This window comes from Xyrauchen texanus, chromosome 30, assembly GCF_025860055.1.
Source record: "Xyrauchen texanus isolate HMW12.3.18 chromosome 30, RBS_HiC_50CHRs, whole genome shotgun sequence".
NCBI classification, from domain to species: domain Eukaryota; kingdom Metazoa; phylum Chordata; class Actinopteri; order Cypriniformes; family Catostomidae; genus Xyrauchen; species Xyrauchen texanus.
Genome location: NC_068305.1, coordinates 39,207,448 through 39,229,414, shown reverse-complemented (window position 1 = coordinate 39,229,414; position 21,967 = coordinate 39,207,448). Strand labels below are relative to the sequence as shown.

Below are 21,967 nucleotides of genomic sequence, written 5' to 3'. Positions count from 1 at the left end.
CGTCACTGGACTGAACCACTGACAGCACGAGAGAGGTAAAGACAATCTCGTGCTTATTTACTTTATTAGAACGATTCGTTTTAATTTATTTCTTAACAAATATAATTTCAATTATATTCAATGTATATCTAAAATTACTTGTTTTAGTAATTCCTATAAATGTAATAAAACTATTGTAAGGCTCAAACTGACGTGATGACGTTTGGTATAGTCCTGTCTCCTCTGACCGCAGATAATAACACAGAGGAAACCAGCAGAAGGTAAATTAGATCAAAATTCACATTTGTTGCATCGACACACGCATTTTTATATTTTGTATGTAATAATTGCTTTGAAACATTTAAGTGAGACGTTTATACAAGCGTTTGAAGCTAGTAAGTGACATTACAACGACATGTTTGTCGGAGCACATAGTGTTGAAACAGGCCCAGAACAGTCACCTTCACACAAGCACACACACATTATAGAACATTTCTATTATTATAGGATTTTTTCATTTTAATTATATTATTGCGATATATTTGCACATTGGGAATTTCTGCTTCAGTTTTGTCTGTAAAAGTGAGTTCCTGCCTTTTAGTGGTAATGTTTTTTAGGTAGATTTTATATTTATATATTAGGTAGAGAGATAGAATAAAAAGAGTGATAGACAGACAGACAGATATAGAATAGAAAGAGATAGAGAGATAAATAGAAAAAGAGAGATAGATAGATGTTTGATAGAATAAAAAGATAGATTGTTAAATATAACTGTGATAGATAGAATAGAATAGAAAGAGAGATGGAATAGAGTAGATAGATGATTGATAGAATAAAAAGAGAGATAGTTAAATATAATAGTGTTAGATAGATAGATAGATAGATGTATATACTGTAGATATGACTGATGGGATAGATAGATAGATAGATAGATAGAAAGATAGATACATAGGTAGGTAGTTGTATATACTGTAGATATGACTGATGGGATAGATAGATAGATAGATAGATAGATAGATAGATGTATATACTGTAGATATGACTGATGGGATAGATAGATAGATAGATTGATGTATATACTGTAGATATGACTGATGGGATAGATAGATAGATAGATAGATATATGTACACTCACCTAAAGGATTATTAGGAACACCTGTTCAATTTCTCATTAATGCAATTATCTAATCAACCAATCACATGGCAGTTGCTTCAATGCATTTAGGGGTGTGGTCCTGGTCAAGACAATCTCCTGAACTCCAAACTGAATGTCAGAATGGGAAAGAAAGGTGATTTAAGCAATTTTGAGCGTGGCATGGTTGTTGGTGCCAGACGGGCCGGTCTGAGTATTTCACAATCTGCTCAGTTACTGGGATTTTCACGCACAACCATTTCTAGGGTTTACAAAGAATGGTGTGAAAAGGAAAAACATCCAATATGCTGCAGTCCTGTGGGCTGAAAATGCCTTGTTGATGCTAGAGGTCAGAGGAGAATGGGCCGACTGATTCAAGCTGATAGAAGAGCAACTTTGCCTGAAATAACCACTCGTTACAACCGAGGTATGCAGCAAAGCATTTGTGAAGCCACAACATGCACAACCTTGAGGCGGATGGGCTACAACAGCAGAAGACCCCACCGGGTACCACTCATCTCCACTACAAATAGGAAAAAGAGGCTACAATTTGCAAGAGCTCACCAAAATTGGACAGTTGAAGACTGGAAAAATATTGCCTGGTCCGATGAGTCTCGATTTCTGTTGAGACATTCAGATGGTAGAGTCAGAATTTGGCGTAAACAGAATGAGAACATGGATCCATCATGCCTTGTTACCACTGTGCAGACTGGTGGTGGTGGTGTAATGGTGTGGGGGATGTTTTCTTGGCACACTTTAGGCCCCTTAGTGCCAATTGGGCATCGTTTAAATGCCACGGCCTACCTGAGCATTGTTTCTGACCATGTCCATCCCTTTATGGCCACCATGTACCCATCCTCTGATGGCTACTTCCAGCAGGATAATGCACCATGTCACAAAGCTCGAATCATTTCAAATTGGTTTCTTGAACATGACAATGAGTTCACTGTACTAAAATGGCCCCCACAGTCACCAGATCTCAACCCAATAGAGCATCTTTGGGATGTGGTGGAACGGGAGCTTCGTGCCCTGGATGTGCATCCCACAAATCTCCATCAACTGCAAGATGCTATCCTATCAATATGGGCCAACATTTCTAAAGAATGCTTTCAGCACCTTGTTGAATCAATGCCACGTAGAATTAAGGCAGTTCTGAAGGCGAAAGGGGGTCAAACACAGTATTAGTGTGTGTTCCTAATAATCCTTTAGGTGAGTGTATATACTGTAGATATGACTGATGGGATAGATAGATATAGATAGACAGACAGACAGACAGACAGACAGATAGGTAGGTAGTTGTATATACTGTAGATATGACTGATGGGATAGATAGACAGACAGACAGACAGACAGATAGATAGATAGATGTACATAATGTAGATATGACTGATGGGATAGATAGATGATTGATAGAATAAAAAGAGAGATAGTTAAATATAAGATGGACAGACAGATAAGAATAGAAATATATAGATAGAATAGAAAGTGATATTAATAAATATGATAGATGGATAGACAGATAGATAAATAGTACTGTGTGTTTATTAACTCTTCTTTATTTAATACTTGAATGAAATTTGCAGGATAATGTGAAATGCAATATAAAATATAAGAGCTGAAATGAAATCATGTCTCTTTCCTCTAATTGCAGGCATCATGGTGAACATTGCTGCAGCGTTTCGGGAGCATTGGGTCAATATTTTGGTCCCTTTGGGTTTCGTCATCGGGGTTTACCTGGACCGACGGAACGATCAGAAACTCTCAGCATTCAGGAATAAGAGTGCTTTATACAGCAGGTGAACTCTCTTTATACTCTTCATATAGATATTTGAAAATAGTGGCGTGATATTTGATCATATGCGTGTCTTGCTTATGTTTCTGAATCTCTATCTGTGTGATTTCAGGGAACTGAAGCCCGGTGAGCAGTTCACCTGGAAGTGATATTTATTGGACCCTCTGCCCAGTTTACTGTCATAATGTGTATACTGTCTGTTCAGCCACTGTGTCTCTGATTCCAAGCTGGCACAATAAATTTTCACTTAGTTCTGTAAAGCTTTATAGTTTTTATTTTTAAAGCAGACAATTACTGTTTCCATCCAATGGGTTGTGACAAAAAGATGTAGCGCATCAAACAGTTTACGATGATTTCAGCTTATACAAACGCATATTATCGCTCAAATTGTCGACATAATATTTTTCGCTAATAACAACTTTTTACTTTGTATTTAGAACGTTTTGACTTCTAGAAAATACTTTTTACTTTTTAAGATCGTGAGCAAAGAAAGGGGTCTTCTGTCCAGATTGTATTTTTTTTAAAGGTCCTTATAGTTTAGGCCAGACTCAACTTACTTTACCTAACTTGAGAATTATAAAAATAAAGTAAAAGGTGTTAAATTACGCACCAAGTAACAAGACAAATGAGTGCTACAGTCATACAAATGACTACTATATCACATTGATGTTCTGTGTGGCATTGGTGAATTATCAGTATCAGATGTTTCAGTGATTGGCTTGATTTACATTTGACATTGCTCTTTGATGAAGTAGCAATGTGGAAGTAAACTATAGCAAGTGTAACACATGAGCAGTATGATATGACTGTTGTCAAATGGGTGTACTATGTAAAAATCCTGTGTATTTAAGACTCAAAAAGTCCCTGAGAAATACTTTTGTAGCTTATATGTTAATTGTTGCTCAGTATGTGTCAAGCCAGTTGCGTCTAGTGAAATTATAGTGTGAAAGTAATGAATGATTCTATATTTGTTGCATCACCTCTTTGATATAAGAAAATCAAAACATATAAAAAAAATAGTCTAATTTTCAAACTAATTGTCTTGAAAATTATTGGACATTTTGTCACTATCTAGGCATTTTGTAGATCCATCTGTTATAGAGATACATGCCGGGTCACAAAAAACCTGTGTATGCAGTGATGTTTGGCGAAACCCCCATGAATTTAAGGAGTAAATGCTCAGTTTCTGTTGCATTATGTTGGATGAAATATTTTAGGTCAAAAATTCACTTTACGTAAGTATATATGAAACAGCAAAACATGTTAAAATAGCCATTTACACTCAGTGACCATTTTATTAGGTACACCTCTAATACTGGGTAGGATGCCCCTTTGCCCCCAGAACGGCCTGAATTCTGTGTGGCATGGATTAAATAAGGTTCTGGAAACATTTCTTAAGAGATTCTGCTCCACGCTGACATGACAGCATCATCGAGTTGCTGCGAATGTCCCGTTCCACCACATCCCAAAGGTGCCCTGTTGGATTGAGATGTGGTGAGTGAAGGCCATTGGCGTACACTGAACCCATTGTCGTGTTCCTGGAACCAGTTTGAGATGACGTGTGCTTTGTGGCATGATGTGTTATCCTGCTGGAAGTAGCCGTTAGAAGATGGGTAGACCGTGGTCTTACAGGGATTCTCGTGGTCAACTAAACTCAAGTAGGCTACGGCATTTAAACGATGCTCAATTGGTGTTCAGGAGCCTAATGTGTGCACAGAAAACATTCCCTACACCATTAAACCACCACCTCCAGCCTGAACCATTGACACAAGGCAGGATGGATCCATGTTGCTTACCCCAAATTCTGAATGTCGCCGCAGGAATCGAGATTCGTCAGACCAGGATAGGTTTTTCCAGTCTTTTAACTGTCCAGTTTTGGTGGGCCTGTGCCCACTGCAGCCTCAGTTTCCTGTTCTAAGCTGACAGTAGTGGTACCCAGAGGGGTCTTCTACTGTTGTAGCCCATTCGCCTCAATGTCCACATGTTGTGGAGTGGTGGCGGCGTAGTGGGCTAAAGTGCATAACTGGTAATCAGTAGGTTGTTGGTTCGATCCCCACAGCCACCAACATTGTGTCCTTGAGCAAGGCATTTAACTCCAGGTTGCTCCGGGGGGGATTGTCCCTGTAATAAGTGCTCTTTAAGTCGCTTTGGATAAAAGCATCTGCCAAATGCATAAATGTAAATGTTGTATGTTCAGAAATGCTTTTCTGCATAGCACTGTTGTAACGTGGTTATTTGGGTTACGGTCACCTTGGACCAATCTGGCCATTATCCTGGTGTGTGAAAATCCCAGGAGATCAGCAGTTACAGAAATACTCAAAACCAAGAATGACAGCATGGTCGAAATCACATTTTCCCACATTCTGACAGTTTATGTGAATATTAACTGAAGCTCCTGACCTGTATCTGCGTGGTTTTATGCATTGCTGCCACACTAGTAGCTGATTAGATAATCGCATGAATAAGTACGTGTACAGGTGTTCCTAATAAAGTGGTCTGTGAGTGTATTTTCCGATTGGGTGTTCCTGTGTTGCCTTGAGCAGCATTTTCAGTTTCAGTGAGGAGTGCCTTCTCTTAAAGTAACTAATATATCGACAAGGACATTGATTGGCGAATTATTTGGGCACTTTGAGAGAATCTGCCTTGGTTATTTGCCACTTGTGTCATCTCCAAAATACCAGGGGCCTTGTTAAATTGGATTTGAGTGAATTCTGAGTAAATATTTTGTAAAGTTTAATTTCAGCAATTAATGCAAGTGTTAATTGCCATAATTTTGTATTTTGCCATCAAACTACATTATGTATATAGGCATTATATCTTATATATTTCAGTCAACCACCAGTTAATATCACCTGATCACCTACTGTTGCAGTCCACATTAACATTAATAAAGTGTGTTTATTTGGTAAAACCACAATGCAGTTATTAACATTGATGTGCCACAGAACTGTTTAAAAAGGCAAGAAATATTCAGAATGTCTTTTCAACATAATGGATGATTTCAGATTACAAAAACCTGTAATTTGAACAGATAACTGATTTTAGCATCTAACAGTTATATGATGCAGAACACTGGTCATTTCCTTCGGCCAGCAAACTCATTTTTATTCAGCAGTCAAATGTTTGGCCATGTGGATCAGTCCTTTCTCAAACAGCAGCTCAGCCAGAGACACCTGCAAAAATGAGTTTTGTTTAAACTGAGCATAACGTCTGCACATAATACAATAAATGCCATTTTAATAGGTCACTAATGAAGAAATCAATACCTTTGCCTTAGTTGTCTCGCATGGTAAACTGGCCACAGGGACAAACTTGGGATAAGAATGAATCAAGGACTCCATAGCATCTATATGCTGAGTCAAAAACAAGAACTGGATCAGTCAAGAGCCAAAAGACAAAGGACTGGAGTCATTTAAAATAAAAGAGCATGTTTACCTCTGTTTGTATCTCAAAGCTCTTGGGTGCCTCTTTATGGTACACTCTGGGGTTTTCTGTAGTGTAGTGAAGTGACACAGCATCTCCATCACTGCATAACCTATAGAGATGAAAATGGCAATTCATCAATTCAGTTTTGGTTTCAGAATCACTACAGTACAGATACAACTGGCACAAATAAGTACTCTGTAAAGAGGAGGATTAGTTTATTGAGCGAATCTCCATTACCTGGCAGCTCCAGCACGTATGAGTCTAATTTGAGTTTGTCCCTTTATTTGAACAGCCACATCAATGGCCTCTCCGTCTCCCCAGCGAGCAGGGGCCCCGTAAACACTGCTGGCCTTCTCCTCTACAAAACACACTAATTCATTTGACTAAAAGATGTTTTGATCTTTAACTAATTCAAAGTTGTACACACTGTAACAATCATTCTTAATTTGATACAATAACAAAGTGTGTTACACACACACACACACACACACACACACACACACACACACACGTTTGGGCACCCCAAGAGGTTTTAGCTCTCAGATAACTTTTACCAAGGTCTCAAGACCTTAATTAGCTTGTTAGGGCTATGGCTTGTTCGCAATCATCGTTTGGAAATTCCAGGTGATGCAAATTTCAAAGCTTTATAAATACTCTTCAAACCTTGTCCCAACAATCAGCAGCCATGGGCTCCTCTAAGCAGCTCCTAACACTCTGAAAATTAAAATAATTGAGGCCCACAAAGCAGGAGAAGTCTATAAGAAGATAGCAATGCGTTTTCAGGTAGCCATTTCCTCAGTTCAATGGCGGAGATCAAGTTGATTAAATAAGTACTTATTAACACCCTGTAGTGGTTAATGGGCAAGGAGGAGGCGAGAGCCGGCTTGACAATATAAATAATAGTTTTAATAATAAACTGAACGAAAAGCACATAAACACACAGAGCAGCTGTCTGTCATTCTCTCTCTCTCAAACCGTCATCATCGGCCGCCTTTATCCCTCGCCCCGCCCTCCTTCCCCAGCGTTGCCTCAATCTCTGATGCACCGTCGCGTGGTCCTCGATCGCTCCTACACCCTCTTAGGCGGACGGCAGCCACTCCTTCCCGGGCGGACCGGAGTCAGACCTGCGACTCCCGGCAGACAGAATGCCCCTCCACGTCCCCCGGCGGATGGCAGCGGCACTCCCCTGGGTGGACGGCAGTGTCGCCCTGCCATCGGATGGCAGTGGCGCTCCCCTGGGTGGACGGACATACCTCAACTTGATCTCCGCCATTGAACTGAGGAAATGGCGACACTGCCGTCCACCCAGGGGAGTGCAGCTGCCATCCGCCGGGGGACGTGGAGGGGCATTCTGTCTGCCGGGAGTCGCAGGTCTGGAAATCAGGCCATCTTTAACTCGCTTTGCTATTCACAGCAACAGAAACTTTGATCAGGGATGCCCAAACTTTTGCATGCCACTGTGTGTGTATATATATATATATATATATAAACTGATGTGCAAAGAATTAAAAAATCTAGTTTTGGTTAATTACTGCGAGTATCACCTGCAGTCAGTACAGGAGGAAGACAGTCATACAGGAAGTCTCTGGCTTTCTGGTCCACAGCGGCATCAACTGGTGCAAAATTAACCAGTTTTTTTACCAGGCCCTGAATATGTGCTATGAATTTATCCCTTCGTGGGTCTTCCTATTAACAACAAAACTGTGTGAATATGGGATAGCAATAAAAAAAGAAAGTGATGCATTTTGAAATGTCTCCAGGTATATTTATGGTATATAAACACAAGGACCTTTTCAGAGTTCTGGACTCCCATGAACTGAAGGTAATCGAGCGGCAGTCCCCTCCTGAACTCCACATCTTCCTCCATCGCGCTCTCCAGAGCTGCTGGCATTAACTGCATAATCAAACAAACAATTTCTAAATCTTTGGATTCATTTGGTTGAATTGCATTAAGAAATGTCAGGGTAACTTGTCAGGTCAAGCCTTTCTACTATAAAAACTTTCTGAAAAAACAATTTCAGAACTCAAAATGAATCCCCAATGCAAAAAAAGCATTTATTGAAAACAAGCTGCCAAAACATATCAGTCTCTACTTCCATAATAGTGTGATGTCACAAAGGGTATTCATTAATTTATGACCGCCTCTGCAGCAACAACATCAATGCCTACTTTACATCATCACACCCTTGGCTCCGCCCACTGGCCCTGGGTCTCAGTTCGTAAAAACAGAAAGCAGGGCAAACAGTGTGGCCTACTGCGGTCTTACTATACCTAAACACCAAATGGGACCCATCTGGACTATTTTGAATTATTTTTGTATATAAACATGGACAACACAGACGTCTTTGACTGCTGTTGTCATGTTTCTGGTGCCCCTTTTAATAACAACTCAGTTTTAAGCCATCAGGTTACATTCAGCTGCTGCCACTTCTGGTGTGCACAAACTGCTCAACATACTGTTCTTTCGCCCATCTGCTCTTTTTAATTGTTGGTGTATTTAAACACAAATTGGACGTCTTTAACCGTTTTGATGCATTTCTGGTGATGTGCACCTCAGTACAGGATGATACTGGAAACTGGATGTGGTTGTTGACAGTAGTTGCGCCAGCGCGTGCAGCGCAAAATGGAACGGGAGATTCCAACGGCCGCTTCCCTGATTGACAGCAGTGTTGTCACAGTAGCAACATTTAATTTTTTCATTACTAGTAAAATTTCATGGTTCTCGATACCAATTTTGATATATAAACATTTTCATATGATAATGTGCTATTGAACACACTAAAGTTACATTTCAATGTAAATAATAAAAAGATATGCATGTTTCCTTTGTTTTTAAGCAGGGCCCTAGTGATATCGGTTTTATTTTTTTGCCAAATTATTTTTCCAAAATTCCATGTTTAAAGTTTAATTTAATGTCATTATCTGGGTAGCTCAGCAAGTAAAGACGCTGACTACCACACCTGGAGTCGCGAGTTCGAATCCAGGGTGTGCTGAGTGAGGCCTCCTATGCAACCAATTGGCCCGGTTGCTAGGGAGGGTAAAGTCACATGAGGTAACCTCATTGTGGTCGCTATAATGTGGTTCTTGTGGCGAGTTGTGCGTCGATGCCGTGGAGAATAGCGTGAAGCCTCCACACGTGCTAGATCTCCGCGGTAACGCGCTCAACAAGCCACGAGCCAAGGAACAAGCCATTATTATTATACAGTGAGGATTACATTTTACTATACAGTTATAATATATTTCTGTTGCAATTTCAGGCATTTAGCTTTTAATATGAATCATGCTTTTAATTTGACGTGTATTTTTGACGGAAGTTTAACTTAAGATAAACTGTTCGCTACATGGCCCAGTGTGATCGTTAAAGTACAAATGCTATGATTTAATTAAATCAATTATATAAAAATAAGGCTGCAGAGTGAATAAGTGCTCTGCTCTGTCATGTCATACAACGTGAATGATTCTCAATGTGTGGAGTTTCCAGTATATGAGCGGTCTGCTTCACACATTCATTTAAAGCTCATGCAGCTCATACAGATTAAGATTGGAGCATTTTGCGGTTTAATAATCACACTAGAACATATCATGATTTGAATTTGATTAGTTGTGCATTTCAGTGTGAAAGGAGTAACAGAGCACTTGAAAAGCAGTGAGCATTTGAAAGCAGTCATGTGTAAGTAAGACCAAATTAAGTCGGGACTATCGGAACTGTAGAACCACTGATAGCATTACATCTTTTTTATTTTAGTACCAACTTGGTACCGAAGAACCAGTACTTCTGACAACACTAGTAGGCATCATCATTGAATTTAATGGGTTCTATTGCCTTTAACGCAAATGCACAATAACAAGAATGAGACTTCATGTTATGGTAATGAGTGCATTTCTGAGACTTTTCACATTATAGTAATGAAAATTAGTTTTTCACATTAAGTTAATGAGAATGAGATTTTTTCACATTATAGCAGGCTAATTACAACTGGAGGAGGATGTTCAGTTGTGCTTAATTGTCATGAAAATAATATATTTTCTTATTCAATGCTATTCATATTGTATTACTCAGAACATTCTGTTTGCACAACAAGGACAAGCACAGAATTAGTAAAGAGCTGTACCTTCAGTAGCAGATCTCCCCAGCTGTTCCTCTGATAGGACGAGACGGTGATGTGCAGTGAATGAGTGTCAGGCAGACAGTCGCCCTGATGAATAAATCCACGAGGAAAATACAACAGATCACCTGCTTCCAGAACCACTTCCATGATGGGCTGCCCGATCTCTGCCTGACTGAAATTAGCTTGAAGAGAAGTGCAACGCAAGGCGAGTTTATGACCAGACAGAATGACTGGATTAATAGATGCGGGCGACAGGGACTAAAGTGAAGTTTGTACATATTAAGTCAGTATATATGACCACTTATGAACATAAAGACTGTTTACTTACGACTGGAGACCAGTGGCAAAACTTCGTCTTCAGAACTGAGGGACAACAAAAGAGCCACAAATGAATAAAGACCCATAATATCACCTGTACTTAGATTTTTTTTTAAATACATTTATTTAAATTGAAATTTAATATGATTGTTGTTGTGATGATGATGATGATATCATAGACTGCTGAGTTTGCAGCCCCCCCCCTTCCAATCTGGTTCTGGCACCAGTGAGTCAAGTGCTTTTTTTTAAGTTATATTTCCTCACCAAAAACCAATTTTTCCTCACATTTATCACTTGGCAACAGGGCTGGACTGGGAAGAGAAATCGGTCCGGGATTTTACATAGCAACTGGCCCAAAAGTTGCATTCGCTGTCCTTTTCTGCATATCGCAGCGGCGTTTTGTGGTCCATTCTGCATAACGCGGTGGCTCATTTTAGCTTATCGTGGCCCATTTAGCCGGTTTTGTTGCCGACCCACCGGAACGCTCAGTTCTCCCAATGGCCATTCCGCGCCCCTGATTGGTACCAAAGTGCGTCTGCCCACCGGGAAAATGCCCGGTATGCCAGATTACCAGTCCAGCCCTGCTTGGCGAGTGTTAATTTTGGACCCTGTTGATGACTCACCGCGGGTTGTACACTCTCCAGTGCTTTTTGCCCTCCAATTGCACAACAAACGCCTCAATATCATCATAGTGAGGAGCAAATCCTTGCGTTCCTGGTGGTGTCAAATATCTGGAAAAATATCAGATAGAAATTACCTACAGTACCATAAAAGATTGCTTCACAAGCAGACAGAGATTGAACCTTCAAAATGTTTATAATAAATACTTTTCACATACACGTTAGCACCCGCCATACTACCGAACTTCTCCTGAAGAATAGAGAGCACTTGCCACACAGTCGAAGAGAACGCTTGAGGATTGAGCATTCTGAGAGAACAGCCACTCTGACAACAAAAAATAACATCCGTCACAAACTGCTAACTTCAAACTATAGTAAAACATACATTCATACTTCACAGAAGAATTAAATATATTGATATTACAGCTTTTCAATTTAAGAATGTTTGTACCGTAACACCTTTACAGCATCTACATGATATTTTCTCCAATACCAACAGGAACAAATTCATGTTTTTTTTTACAACTAGGATTGACTACAGGAAGTCGTAATAGCAAGTGTGTGTGTATATATATATATGACGATTCTGTACAGCAGTTTGTAAACATTGAGACCCGTTTACACCTGGTATTAAGGTGATCCGATCACATGTGGTCAGGCGAGACATCTCCGTTTACACCTGGTCGCTTAAATGTGTCTCCTGTGACCACTTGTGATTGGATTTCGAGGGGAGGGTCTCTGTTTCATGATGACATACATCAATCACAATGTCAGTGTGTTACTGCCTGACATTACAGCGCAAAAGTCATAAAAGACAAAGCGTGAAAATAAATCGGTGCGCTGTTTCTTCCAGATGAGGCTGAAATTCAATCATAGCACAAACACAACATTTCGAGCAGAGTTATCTATCATTTTAGTGGAGTACTTGTATAAAAAGACCTTCAAATATTTGCTTCTCATCTGTGTTGAATTCAGATACATTAAAGAAGAGCCGTGAGTCATGTTTGTGTATATAGCCGCTTTTTAAAATGTTCAAATCGGACAGTTATTTCCTTTTAAAGCCGCACATAACTGACAAGTTTAAACTCTTGTTTTAACGCAGCGTTGGATTGACAGATGAGGAATGGTGCTTCGCTGCTGAGGCTGGACTGAGGGCTTGTAGGTGTGTTGTAAGACAGGTCCTTACCAGACATTACTGGCAACAACATCACCTATGGGCACAGACCCACCTTCGCTCCGTAAAGCCGTCCTTGCAGCATATCTTCCTTGTGTTTTATTAACTCTTCGTTTGTTCTCAGCTGGTACAAATACCAGCATATATACATATAAAAATCCAACGAGCGCATTTCGCCCAGCAGCCAGGATTGTTTTGGATGATCGGCAAGTTCCGTCAAAAAACGTACGTCATAAAAGCTGTCCAATCAGGTTGTGACTTTTTCCTGATGCCTTTGGTTTTGTATCGTTAGGTTTGGTGTTAAAAATGCCAGTGTGAACGCTAAACGAAACAGGACTAAATGTATCATTTTCTGTTTTGGTCCGGACCAAGAGAACCGAACTACAAGCGTGAACACACCCTTAAAATAGTTTAAAATACGCTTTTATTTTTTATTACTGTATATATGTTCATTCATTTTTATTTTAATACCATAATATATGCATTCAACATTCTTGGATGATTCAAACCCAATAATCAGATGAAATACTACAATGGGTTAAAGGGAATGTGAGCATGCACTGTACCTCATAGAAATCCCACACTGTATACGGTAACGCTCTTCCTGGAGGATTGTGGGTCTCTCTTTTGCCATTTGCGTAGCTCGTTACATCCAGATTTACTCCATACTGAACATCATCCTGAACATTACATTAACCATTACATCTGAGAGCAAGATCGCATTAACAACTGTTTCCATCAATCCCTAAACCAGATTCCCTCCATCCTGAAAACAACACTGACATCATCAGCGAGATGAGAGAAAAATGTTTCCCTCCAAATGAACAAAGAAAAAAAAAAAACACTTACATTTCTTAAAATGCAGTCGAACTCTGCAGTTGAAAAGAGTCCTTTGTAATAGTCTGGATTCTGACGTTGGATTAAAATCGGTTTCTTCTCCCAGTTATCTCTGTAATGTGGACAGAGAAAGAATTCATCTTCTACTCAAAGTGACTTACAGTACACTTATTACAGGTTTAGTCCCTGTAGAACAACCTGGGGTGAATTGCCTTGCTCCATCCAGGTCAATAGTTATAGTTTATTGATCACGCTTTTTTGGATAATATATAAAATATTTGTAACATATTTGCAATGATTCTGCTGACAATAGAAAATAATCTCAAATCATTTGAATGTGTTTTTTATTTGGTAATTAGACGTGGCATTATAATAGTTTCAAGATCCTTGTGACTATGAGAGTTTTAAAGGTACAGGTCATTTACTGACCCTCATGCCATCCCAAATGTGTAAGACTTTTTTTTTTCTCACTGCACAACACAAACAAAGATGTTTAGAAGAATTGTTCAGCTCAGTATGTCCGTACAATGCAAGCAAATGGTAAACAAATCTTTAAAGCTCCAAAAAGCACATAAAGGTAGCATAAAAGTAACCCATAAGAAATGTCACTCCTAGTTCACTGTACATCTTGCCATACCAGATCATGATTTACAGCTTGATTACACTTTCTAGTGTTTGAAGCACGAGCAGAGCACTACAGGAAGTGTAATCAAGCTTGAAATCATGATCGCCAAGGAGACTGCTGATGTCAATATTAGGTCTGTTCTCACCCAAAACCATTTGGATCACTTCAGAAGACTTGGAATTCACCACTGTAGTCATATGGATTACTTTTTTGCTGCCTTTATGTGATTTTTGGAGATTCAAAGTTCTGTTCACCCTTCACTTGCATTGTATGTACCTTCAGTGCTGAGTTATTCTACAGAAGAAAGTCATACACATAGGATAGCATGAGGGTGAGTGAATTATGAGAGTTTTTATTTTTGGGTGAACTATCCCTTTAAAATTCTGTTTTAAATACATTAATTATATCTTTATAAAGATAAAAACATATTTTGCATCTGTAGTCAACTTTTGTGGGCGTGTGTCTTTGTGCAATCCAAGGCTATTATAGTTTTGGGTTTTTAATTTAGTTTAGTTTCAGTTATTGTACCTACTGTGTTTGTTAGTTTAATTTAGGTCTAGTTTTTCAATACATTTTAGTATTCGCTTTTATTTTAGTCTATCAATATATTTTCTATTTCAGTTACCACAGATGAGTAAATGACTAGGGGACACCTTTGTGTAATGTTCTTTAAATTAAACTACTCCCAAGCCAGTCCAGATTACACATAGGTCTAAAAAGTTTATATCTAGTCAGATATACAACAGAGAAGGATTTACTAATGTAGAGAAACGAATCCATTTATCTTGATACATTGAGCACACAACCAAATGTGGGCGCGCGCGCGCACACACACACACACACACACACACACACACACACATACACACACACACGCACCAAATTCTATGTCCATTAATTTCTATTTCGTTTAAGTTAAGTTTTGAAGCAATGCATTATAGTTTCAGTTTAGTTTTTCTAGGATATTGTTTGGAATTTCATTTCCGTTTTGGTTCACTATAATAACCTTTGTGCAATCTCATACCTGAAGAAGCTTTTGTCTTGCACTGGATGAATGAACCACTGGAACAGTCTGTTGGCTCTCTCTCTGCTGTTGTTTACATTTGCCAGATCTTTTAAGAGTGATTCAAGACCCGGACTGTCAAATCCATCACTATTACCATTCGCACACATCTCCTCCTGGAAAATACAAAAAACCACATGAGCTTGAGATCTGCATTGATGCATCTGTCATTATCGAGTTAGACACTTACAACGTCATCACTGCTGGTCGGCTTAACGGTGGATTTCAGCCCATGTTTACTTCTTTTCTTTTTAATTGTCTTCTTGTTTGGTTGTATGCCATTCCTTTTCTTTTTGGTTTTCTTAGCTGGTGGAGCATCAACCTGCAACACAGAATTCCAAGTTACTTCAAATAATACAATATACGCATACAAAAATATACAGGAAAAAAATAACTGCAAAATGCAAGCTTATTTAATAAATAAATAAGCTTGCATTTTGAATTGTGGAGTTATATTTCTTTCTGTAAATATTTATAACGTAACTTGCATCTCGAAATTAAAGGTGTGCGTTAATTTAGCGTTTAATATCACGGTACAATACCACCCAAAAAATACTTAGGCCACTTTTCTGTTAGTGAGAGAACAAAGGTAAATTTCGAAGCCTAAAGCGACAGAAGAGGATGCCTGTACAAAACACAGTAGGCAAAATAATGACACAAAGATCCTCTAAATGCAAATAAGCATTTACGGAATTATAAACTAGACGACGATAATTAACTATTCTTTTCGCTTGATATTAATATACAATAAGAGTCCTCATATTTAAGTATAAAATATAATCCACACACATTGGAATAATATTTATTATTGGAGCCTAAATGCCCTTAATGCAACTTCATTTGATTCCAAATCTTACTCAAAATGCTTATAACACTTTCACACAGTTTGCATGTTGCGTATTCAGTGTATATTCAATATGTAATATAATATCTGGCACTGATTTGCTAGACTTTGAATGTAACTGTCAATACGATGTTTATATTAACCTTTAAAAAGCTCCTTATCATGCAGAAATGATATAATTGTGCATACAAACATTTATACCTGCTCTTTTGGAGCTGTTCCTCCTGTTAATGACTGATAAATAGAAAACGCAGACAAGTGTTTTCTCTCCATGGGTCAGCTCTGAACCGCACACTTCAAACACGTGAGACGCATTTGCTTCTACAAGAGACCCAACAAACAAACAGCGCATATACTGCCACCTACAGGGCTGGAGACAGTTTAAAACTCTTTTCATCCACCATTCCTATGTCCATATTGCATGTAACACATAAAATGCATTATTGTGCAAGGATTGTATTATTTGAAATCAATTTCATGGCAGATATTGCGACAAAAGTAAACCAGAAATAAATGTAAACAGACATCGTAACTCTCCACTCTGAGCGCTAGATGGAAGCACGCACGTGCACTGAACAGAAGCGGCGCGCGTGTCCGCTTGGCCAAGCGTTCTATCGCGCACGCGCACCGGCGTCAAGGCTGTCTGCGACTCAGCGTGAGCGCGCACGCGTTTTGCTGCACCTCAGAGATGAAGCGTTTTCAGCAGCCGTTTACCGGGCCGTTTCTAACCGTCACAGACACCGTGGACACGCCAACGGACCACCGTTTATGAGGACTGACGAGGAATTTCAAAGATGTATCCTGAGGTAAAGTAAAATAACGGTCGTGTTGTCTGTTAGCGGGTCAGTTAGCAGCAGCTAACACAAACAAATGGTTTTAAATATAGCTGTTTTATCATTAATATGATTAATTTATGTATGATTTAAGTCACAGTGACATAGTATAGTATTTTGATCAACAACCGAATATCAGACAGTCATATCTGGTCTATAAAAACAGACACATACACACTTCTTTAATCTGATGATATGAAATCCGACTCAGAATAATGTGATGAATATGATCAAACATTCACTGGTATTCTAATCTGCATATCAAACATCGAAACTCATGCATGCATTGTTTGATAAGTCTAATTATCAGAATGTCAGACACACTGCAATGACCTGTTCGATTCAGCAATAATATGAGATGAGGTTATCAATACTATCAGACTCACACTGCCACGATCTGGATCTGATGATCAATGATTTCAGACTCCAGAATTACAGGATCTGATATTTTTTTTTGGCATTCTCTGCTTTTCCAAATGTTATACGATTCATATCTGTTATATGAGAATATGCAAACCTGACACTGAGAATATAATATTTACACTGCCGTGAACTGAACTTGATCAAATGCTCTGAATATTAGTGTTTCTCTATGACATTTTGAGTTTGTTATATTTGAGAAGAACAGATCAAGCCATTGTGTGTCAAATGCTCTTGAATATCAGACACTGTGAGTCAGTGATATTTTGTGTCCGTCTAATCGCTGTTTCAGGCAAATGAAAGCCTGTGTGATGAATTTGAGAACAGATGTGTGTTGTTTGGATGAGGTGGGCAGGGATTATTTGGGGTGCTGCTGACCAGTTTTGTGTTTGTGTAAATCATTTGTTGTTTCAAATCAGTTGTTTTACTCATAACCCATCTGTGAAGGTCATAACTCATTGCACATTTTATTTGTGAAGGTAAATGAAGACATTTCATGTGCTCAGTGGCTCTGCTTTTGTAATGTGACTAAAACAAACACTAAATTATCTGACCATTTTATAATCTACAGCTCTCAAATGCCACACTGTAAAAAAATTCCTGTTGTGTTTACTACAACAACAACAACAACAAAACTGGCAGCTGCGGTTGCCAGAATAATTATGTACAAAACCAAAATGTACAGACTTTACAGAACAAACTGTACGTTTTACAGTTTACGAAAAATTCTGTTAAATTTACAGTAAATAAAAACCATCATAAACTTGATATTAACTTTCTGAAACTGTAAAAATCTGCTTTTTACTTTAAGGGATTGTTAATCACTGTAAAAATGACAGAAGAGCACATTATGACATGAAGTACATCAATAGTGGCTCTTCCAGGAGCAATGACCAATACACATGTTCAGACAGCGCTCAGTGTCACTCACACAAACATTAAACACCATCAGGGTAACATGTGAAATTAAAATAATGCAGTAAACATGAAATAAAACATGTTAAATATAAAACAGAACACCCCAATGTACGTAACTGATATTAAAAATAAGAAACATCATAACTATTCCCATAAAATATAATGAAATATGATGGGCCATGCAGGGAGTTGTGGGAACGCCTGATTATTATTTTTTTTTTTTTTTTTTTACTGTAATTTTTACAATAATGTACTGTAAAAAGTACATGCACTCTCTTGTTAAACAATGTACATTTTTACCATTAATTATACAGGAAAATCATACTTTTTACATATAAAATAATGCAATTTTTTACCACAATTTATTGTAAAAACTTCTGTATTGTCTTTTAAAATATATATTTAAAAAATGTTGCCGTATATTTTACAGTTCATATTCGTTAATCAATTAACACTTTATTTCTGTAGCATTTTTACAGTCTTTTACCGTTAAAATTATAGAATGTTTTTTTACAGTGCGTCATACCATTTTGTTGATAAATGTCAATGTCTTTTGTCTGATTATGCAATCTTAGTTTATTAAACCTAAATGTTAAATGAGTTTCTTTAAAAAAAGCTGTGTGGAATGTGTTGGGCATGAGCATTTGGTGTTCTAATAGACCAGGGATCAGCAACCTATGGCACGCGTGCCAGCATTGGCACACGGAGGGGTAATCACTGGCACAGCAACGGCGAGAGAAGTAGACTATTTTAGTCATATGAAATTCTGCACCTGCATTCCAATATACATCTTGATGTCATCCCTCCTCATGATCACGCAGCATGTTTTCATGAGCTGAATGGGAGGCTAAACAAAAAGTTACAGTGTGATGAGACTGCGGTATAGCCAACAGACTCGTGCAGCGCGTGCAAGCCGTTCGCGCATCACGAGCCGGCAGCGCTTCACATTCTGTTAATGGCTTCGGTCAGAATGCGTGAATGACAGCCTACGTTCCGTGTTTCATTTGTTTCTTTTAGCTTTCAGAACAACACGTCATGCAATAAGAAAACACCGCTATTAATCCTTGAGATTTCCAACCCAGCATACAGGTACACTCCTTAAACCATGGACATTCAAAATGACATTAAACGATTAAAAGAGAAAACATAAACACACTTGGTGGGGTTCAAAAACCTTTTAAAGTCTATTCAAAATATAAATTAAACCTGGAAATAAAGTTTTAGCATTTTGAATGTGCATTTCACTGAAAAGTGCTAAATAGTTGATCGGTTTCCACACGCAGTGCGAGTCTCGTCACACTTTAATATTGTTTAGCCTCCCTTTCAGCTCATAAAAACAGCCTGCACGATCATGAGGAAGGAATCCATCAAGATGTAGATTGGAAGGCAGGTGCAAAAAACATAAAAATAAAATATGGCTCTCCATTTTAAAAAGGTTGCTGACCCCTGTAATAGACTGAAGTTGTAGGATGTGGCATTTGTGAATCATTTATGTAAAGGTGAGTGTAAAAATGGGTAACAGAATACTGTGTTAAGGTCAATGAATGTAGATTGCTGTTGATACTTCTGTTGGCTTGAATGTCTCGACTCTTTTCCTTCGACTGGTCATTCTGAACTCATTGACCCACTTCAGACAACCTGTTAGATTCATTTCGTGTTCTTGGTTTATGACCCAATAATGCAAATGTTTTGCAGCCAATAGCCTCACGACAATCTTTATGGAGTCTTATTGTGTTTTGAGCTGTCGAGGTTTCAGTTAACTTTACCTTGCCTTTAAAGACAACATGAAACAAAATTAGCCTATTAAAAGAAGTGTTAGCATAAGTTAATTTCAAAATCTACCAACAGCCTAATGAAAGAATAATTGCACAATTTCTGTTTTGAATGGCAATTTTAATTTGAGCTTGTTCTCAATATCAATGTAAATCGAACAAGTGCATATACACAAACATGTTACATAATGTAGTAAGTTTAATAAATGTGTAAACATAAATATTTAAAATGTTATCTTCAGAAAAACACTGTCAATATTAAGTAAATAATACAGAAGTTTTTTTAATATTTTATATTTCTGCCTTTTTAAACCCTCCAAATCTTGGCCCCATGTACTTCTATTGTAAGTGCCTCACTGTAACCGCGACATTTGCTTCTTCTTTTTTTAAAGAACATTTTTGTTTAATCATTTGTCTTAAAGGGGGGGTCCTGGGTAGTACAGCGAGTATTGACTCTGACAACCACCCCTGGTTCTTGGCTTGTACACACAGTGTAAATGACACGCAGGAGGAGATGCTTGCTTGCTCCATTACTCTCGAGATGATGCACAGAATTTCAAATGTTTTCCATCATGCAAAATAAGGACTTTTTATCGTACAGCCTTAACATAACGTGATAGAGTTAAGAATTTTGGACAGAAATACAGTATACAGGTGAAACTCGAAAAATTAGAATATCCTGCAAAAGTTCATTAATTTCAGTAATTCAACTTAAAAGGTGAAACTAATATATTATATAGACTCATTACAAGCAAAGTAAGATATTTCAAGCCTTTATTTGATATAATTTTGATGATTATGGCTTACAGCTTATGAAAACCCCAAATTCAGAATCTCAGAAAATTAGAATATTACATGAAATCAATAAAAAAAAAGGATTTTAAATACAGAAATGTCGGCCCTCTGAAAAGTATAATCATGCATATGTACTCAGTACTTGGTTTGGGCCCCTTTTGCATTAATTACTGCCTCAATGCGGCGTGGCATGGATGCTATCAGCCTGTGGCACTGCTGAGGTGTTATGGAAGACCAAGATGCTTCAATAGCGGCCTTCAGCTCTTCTGCATTGTTTGGTCTCATGTCTCTCATCTTTCTCTTGAATGCCCCATAGATGCTCTATGGGGTTCAGGTCAGCGAGTTTGCTGGCCAATCAAGCACAGTAATACCATGGTCATTGAACCAGGTTTTGGTACTTTTGGCAGTGTGGGCAGGTGCCAAGTCCTGCTGGAAAATGAAGTCAGCATCTCCATAAAGCTTGTCTGCTGAAGGAAGCATGAAGTGCTCTAAAATGTCCCAGTAGACGGCTGCGTTGACTCTGGACTTAATAAAGCACAGTGGACCAACACCAGCCGATGACATGGCTCCCCAAACCAACACAGACTGTGGAAACTTCACACTGGACTTCAAGCATCTTGGATTGTGTGCCTCTCCATTCTTCCTCTAGACTCTGGGACCTTGGTTTCCAAATGAGATGCAAAATTTGCTCTCATCAGAAAAGAGGACTTTGGACCACTGAGCAACAGACCAGTTCTTTTTTCTTTAGCCCAGGTAAGACGTTTGACATTTGAAGCCCATGTCCAGGACCCGTCTGTGTGTGGTGGCTCTTGATGCAGTAACTCCAGCCTCAGTCCACTCCTTGTGAAGCTCCCCCACACATTTGAATGGCCTTTTCCTGACAATCCTCTCCAGGCTACGGTCATCCCTGCTGCTTGTGCACCTTTTTCTTCCACACTTTTCCCTTCCACTTAACTTTCTATTAATGTGCTTTGATACAGCACTTTGAGAACATCCAACTTCTTTTGCAATTACCTTTTGAGGCTTTCCCTCCTTGTGGAGGGTGTCAATGATGGTTTTCTGCACAACTGTCAGGTCAGCAGTCTTCCCCATGATTGTGAATTCAACTGAACCAGACTGAGAGACCATTTAAAGGCTCAGGAACCCTTTGCAGGTGTTTAGCTGATTAGAGTGTGACACTTTGAGCCTACAATACTGAACCTTTTCACAATATTCTAATTTTCTGAGATTCTGAATTTGGGGTTTTCATAAGCTGTAAGCCATAATCATCAAAATTATATCAAATAAAGGCTTGAAATATCTTACTTTGC

General features: G+C 38.6%; 3 protein-coding genes across 4 annotated transcripts in view; 2 read left to right on the top strand and 1 right to left on the bottom strand.

The window, feature by feature from the left end:
* The first annotated feature begins 111 nt into the window (after positions 1-111).
* Positions 112-3,163, top strand: LOC127623712 (NADH dehydrogenase [ubiquinone] 1 beta subcomplex subunit 1-like). The gene is made up of 3 exons (XM_052098169.1): positions 112-260; positions 2,763-2,907; positions 3,016-3,163. The coding sequence occupies exons 2-3, from the start codon at positions 2,768-2,770 to the stop codon at positions 3,050-3,052; spliced, it is 177 nt and encodes a 58-aa protein (XP_051954129.1). The 5' UTR covers positions 112-260; positions 2,763-2,767; the 3' UTR covers positions 3,053-3,163.
* A 2,603-nt stretch (positions 3,164-5,766) lies between these two features.
* On the bottom strand, positions 5,767-16,206 carry riox1 (ribosomal oxygenase 1). The gene is made up of 15 exons (XM_052098164.1): positions 16,121-16,206; positions 15,266-15,397; positions 15,037-15,191; positions 13,400-13,499; positions 13,117-13,230; positions 11,595-11,701; positions 11,380-11,487; positions 10,767-10,801; positions 10,442-10,620; positions 8,119-8,223; positions 7,874-8,015; positions 6,567-6,687; positions 6,339-6,438; positions 6,170-6,256; positions 5,767-6,076 (listed from the first exon to the last, which is right to left on the bottom strand). The coding sequence occupies exons 1-15, from the start codon at positions 16,190-16,192 to the stop codon at positions 6,008-6,010; spliced, it is 1,626 nt and encodes a 541-aa protein (XP_051954124.1). The 5' UTR covers positions 16,193-16,206; the 3' UTR covers positions 5,767-6,007.
* Positions 16,207-16,579: 373 nt separating this feature from the next.
* The window catches only part of LOC127623705 (exostosin-like 3), a 39,987-nt gene continuing 34,599 nt past the window's right edge, over positions 16,580-21,967 (top strand). For both annotated transcript variants that reach the window (XM_052098162.1, XM_052098161.1), the window contains exon 1: positions 16,580-16,725. The gene's annotated coding sequence lies outside the window, so the exon portion shown is untranslated. The remainder of the gene's footprint in view (positions 16,726-21,967) is intronic.

Coding starts and splice junctions, on each gene's coding strand:
- LOC127623712 (XM_052098169.1), top strand. CDS start 2,768: ATGGTGAACATTGCTGCAGCGTTTCGGGAGCATTGGGTCAATATTTTG. Junction 2,908..3,015: donor AAGAGTGCTTTATACAGCAG/GTGAACTCTCTT, acceptor GTGTGATTTCAG/GGAACTGAAGCCCGGTGAGC.
- riox1 (XM_052098164.1), bottom strand. CDS start 16,192: ATGGAGAGAAAACACTTGTCTGCGTTTTCTATTTATCAGTCATTAACA. Junction 6,688..7,873: donor TCCTCCTGTACTGACTGCAG/GTGATACTCGCA, acceptor TGTGTTTTGTAG/AGGAGAAGGCCAGCAGTGTT. Junction 6,077..6,169: donor GCGAGACAACTAAGGCAAAG/GTATTGATTTCT, acceptor TCATTTTTGCAG/GTGTCTCTGGCTGAGCTGCT.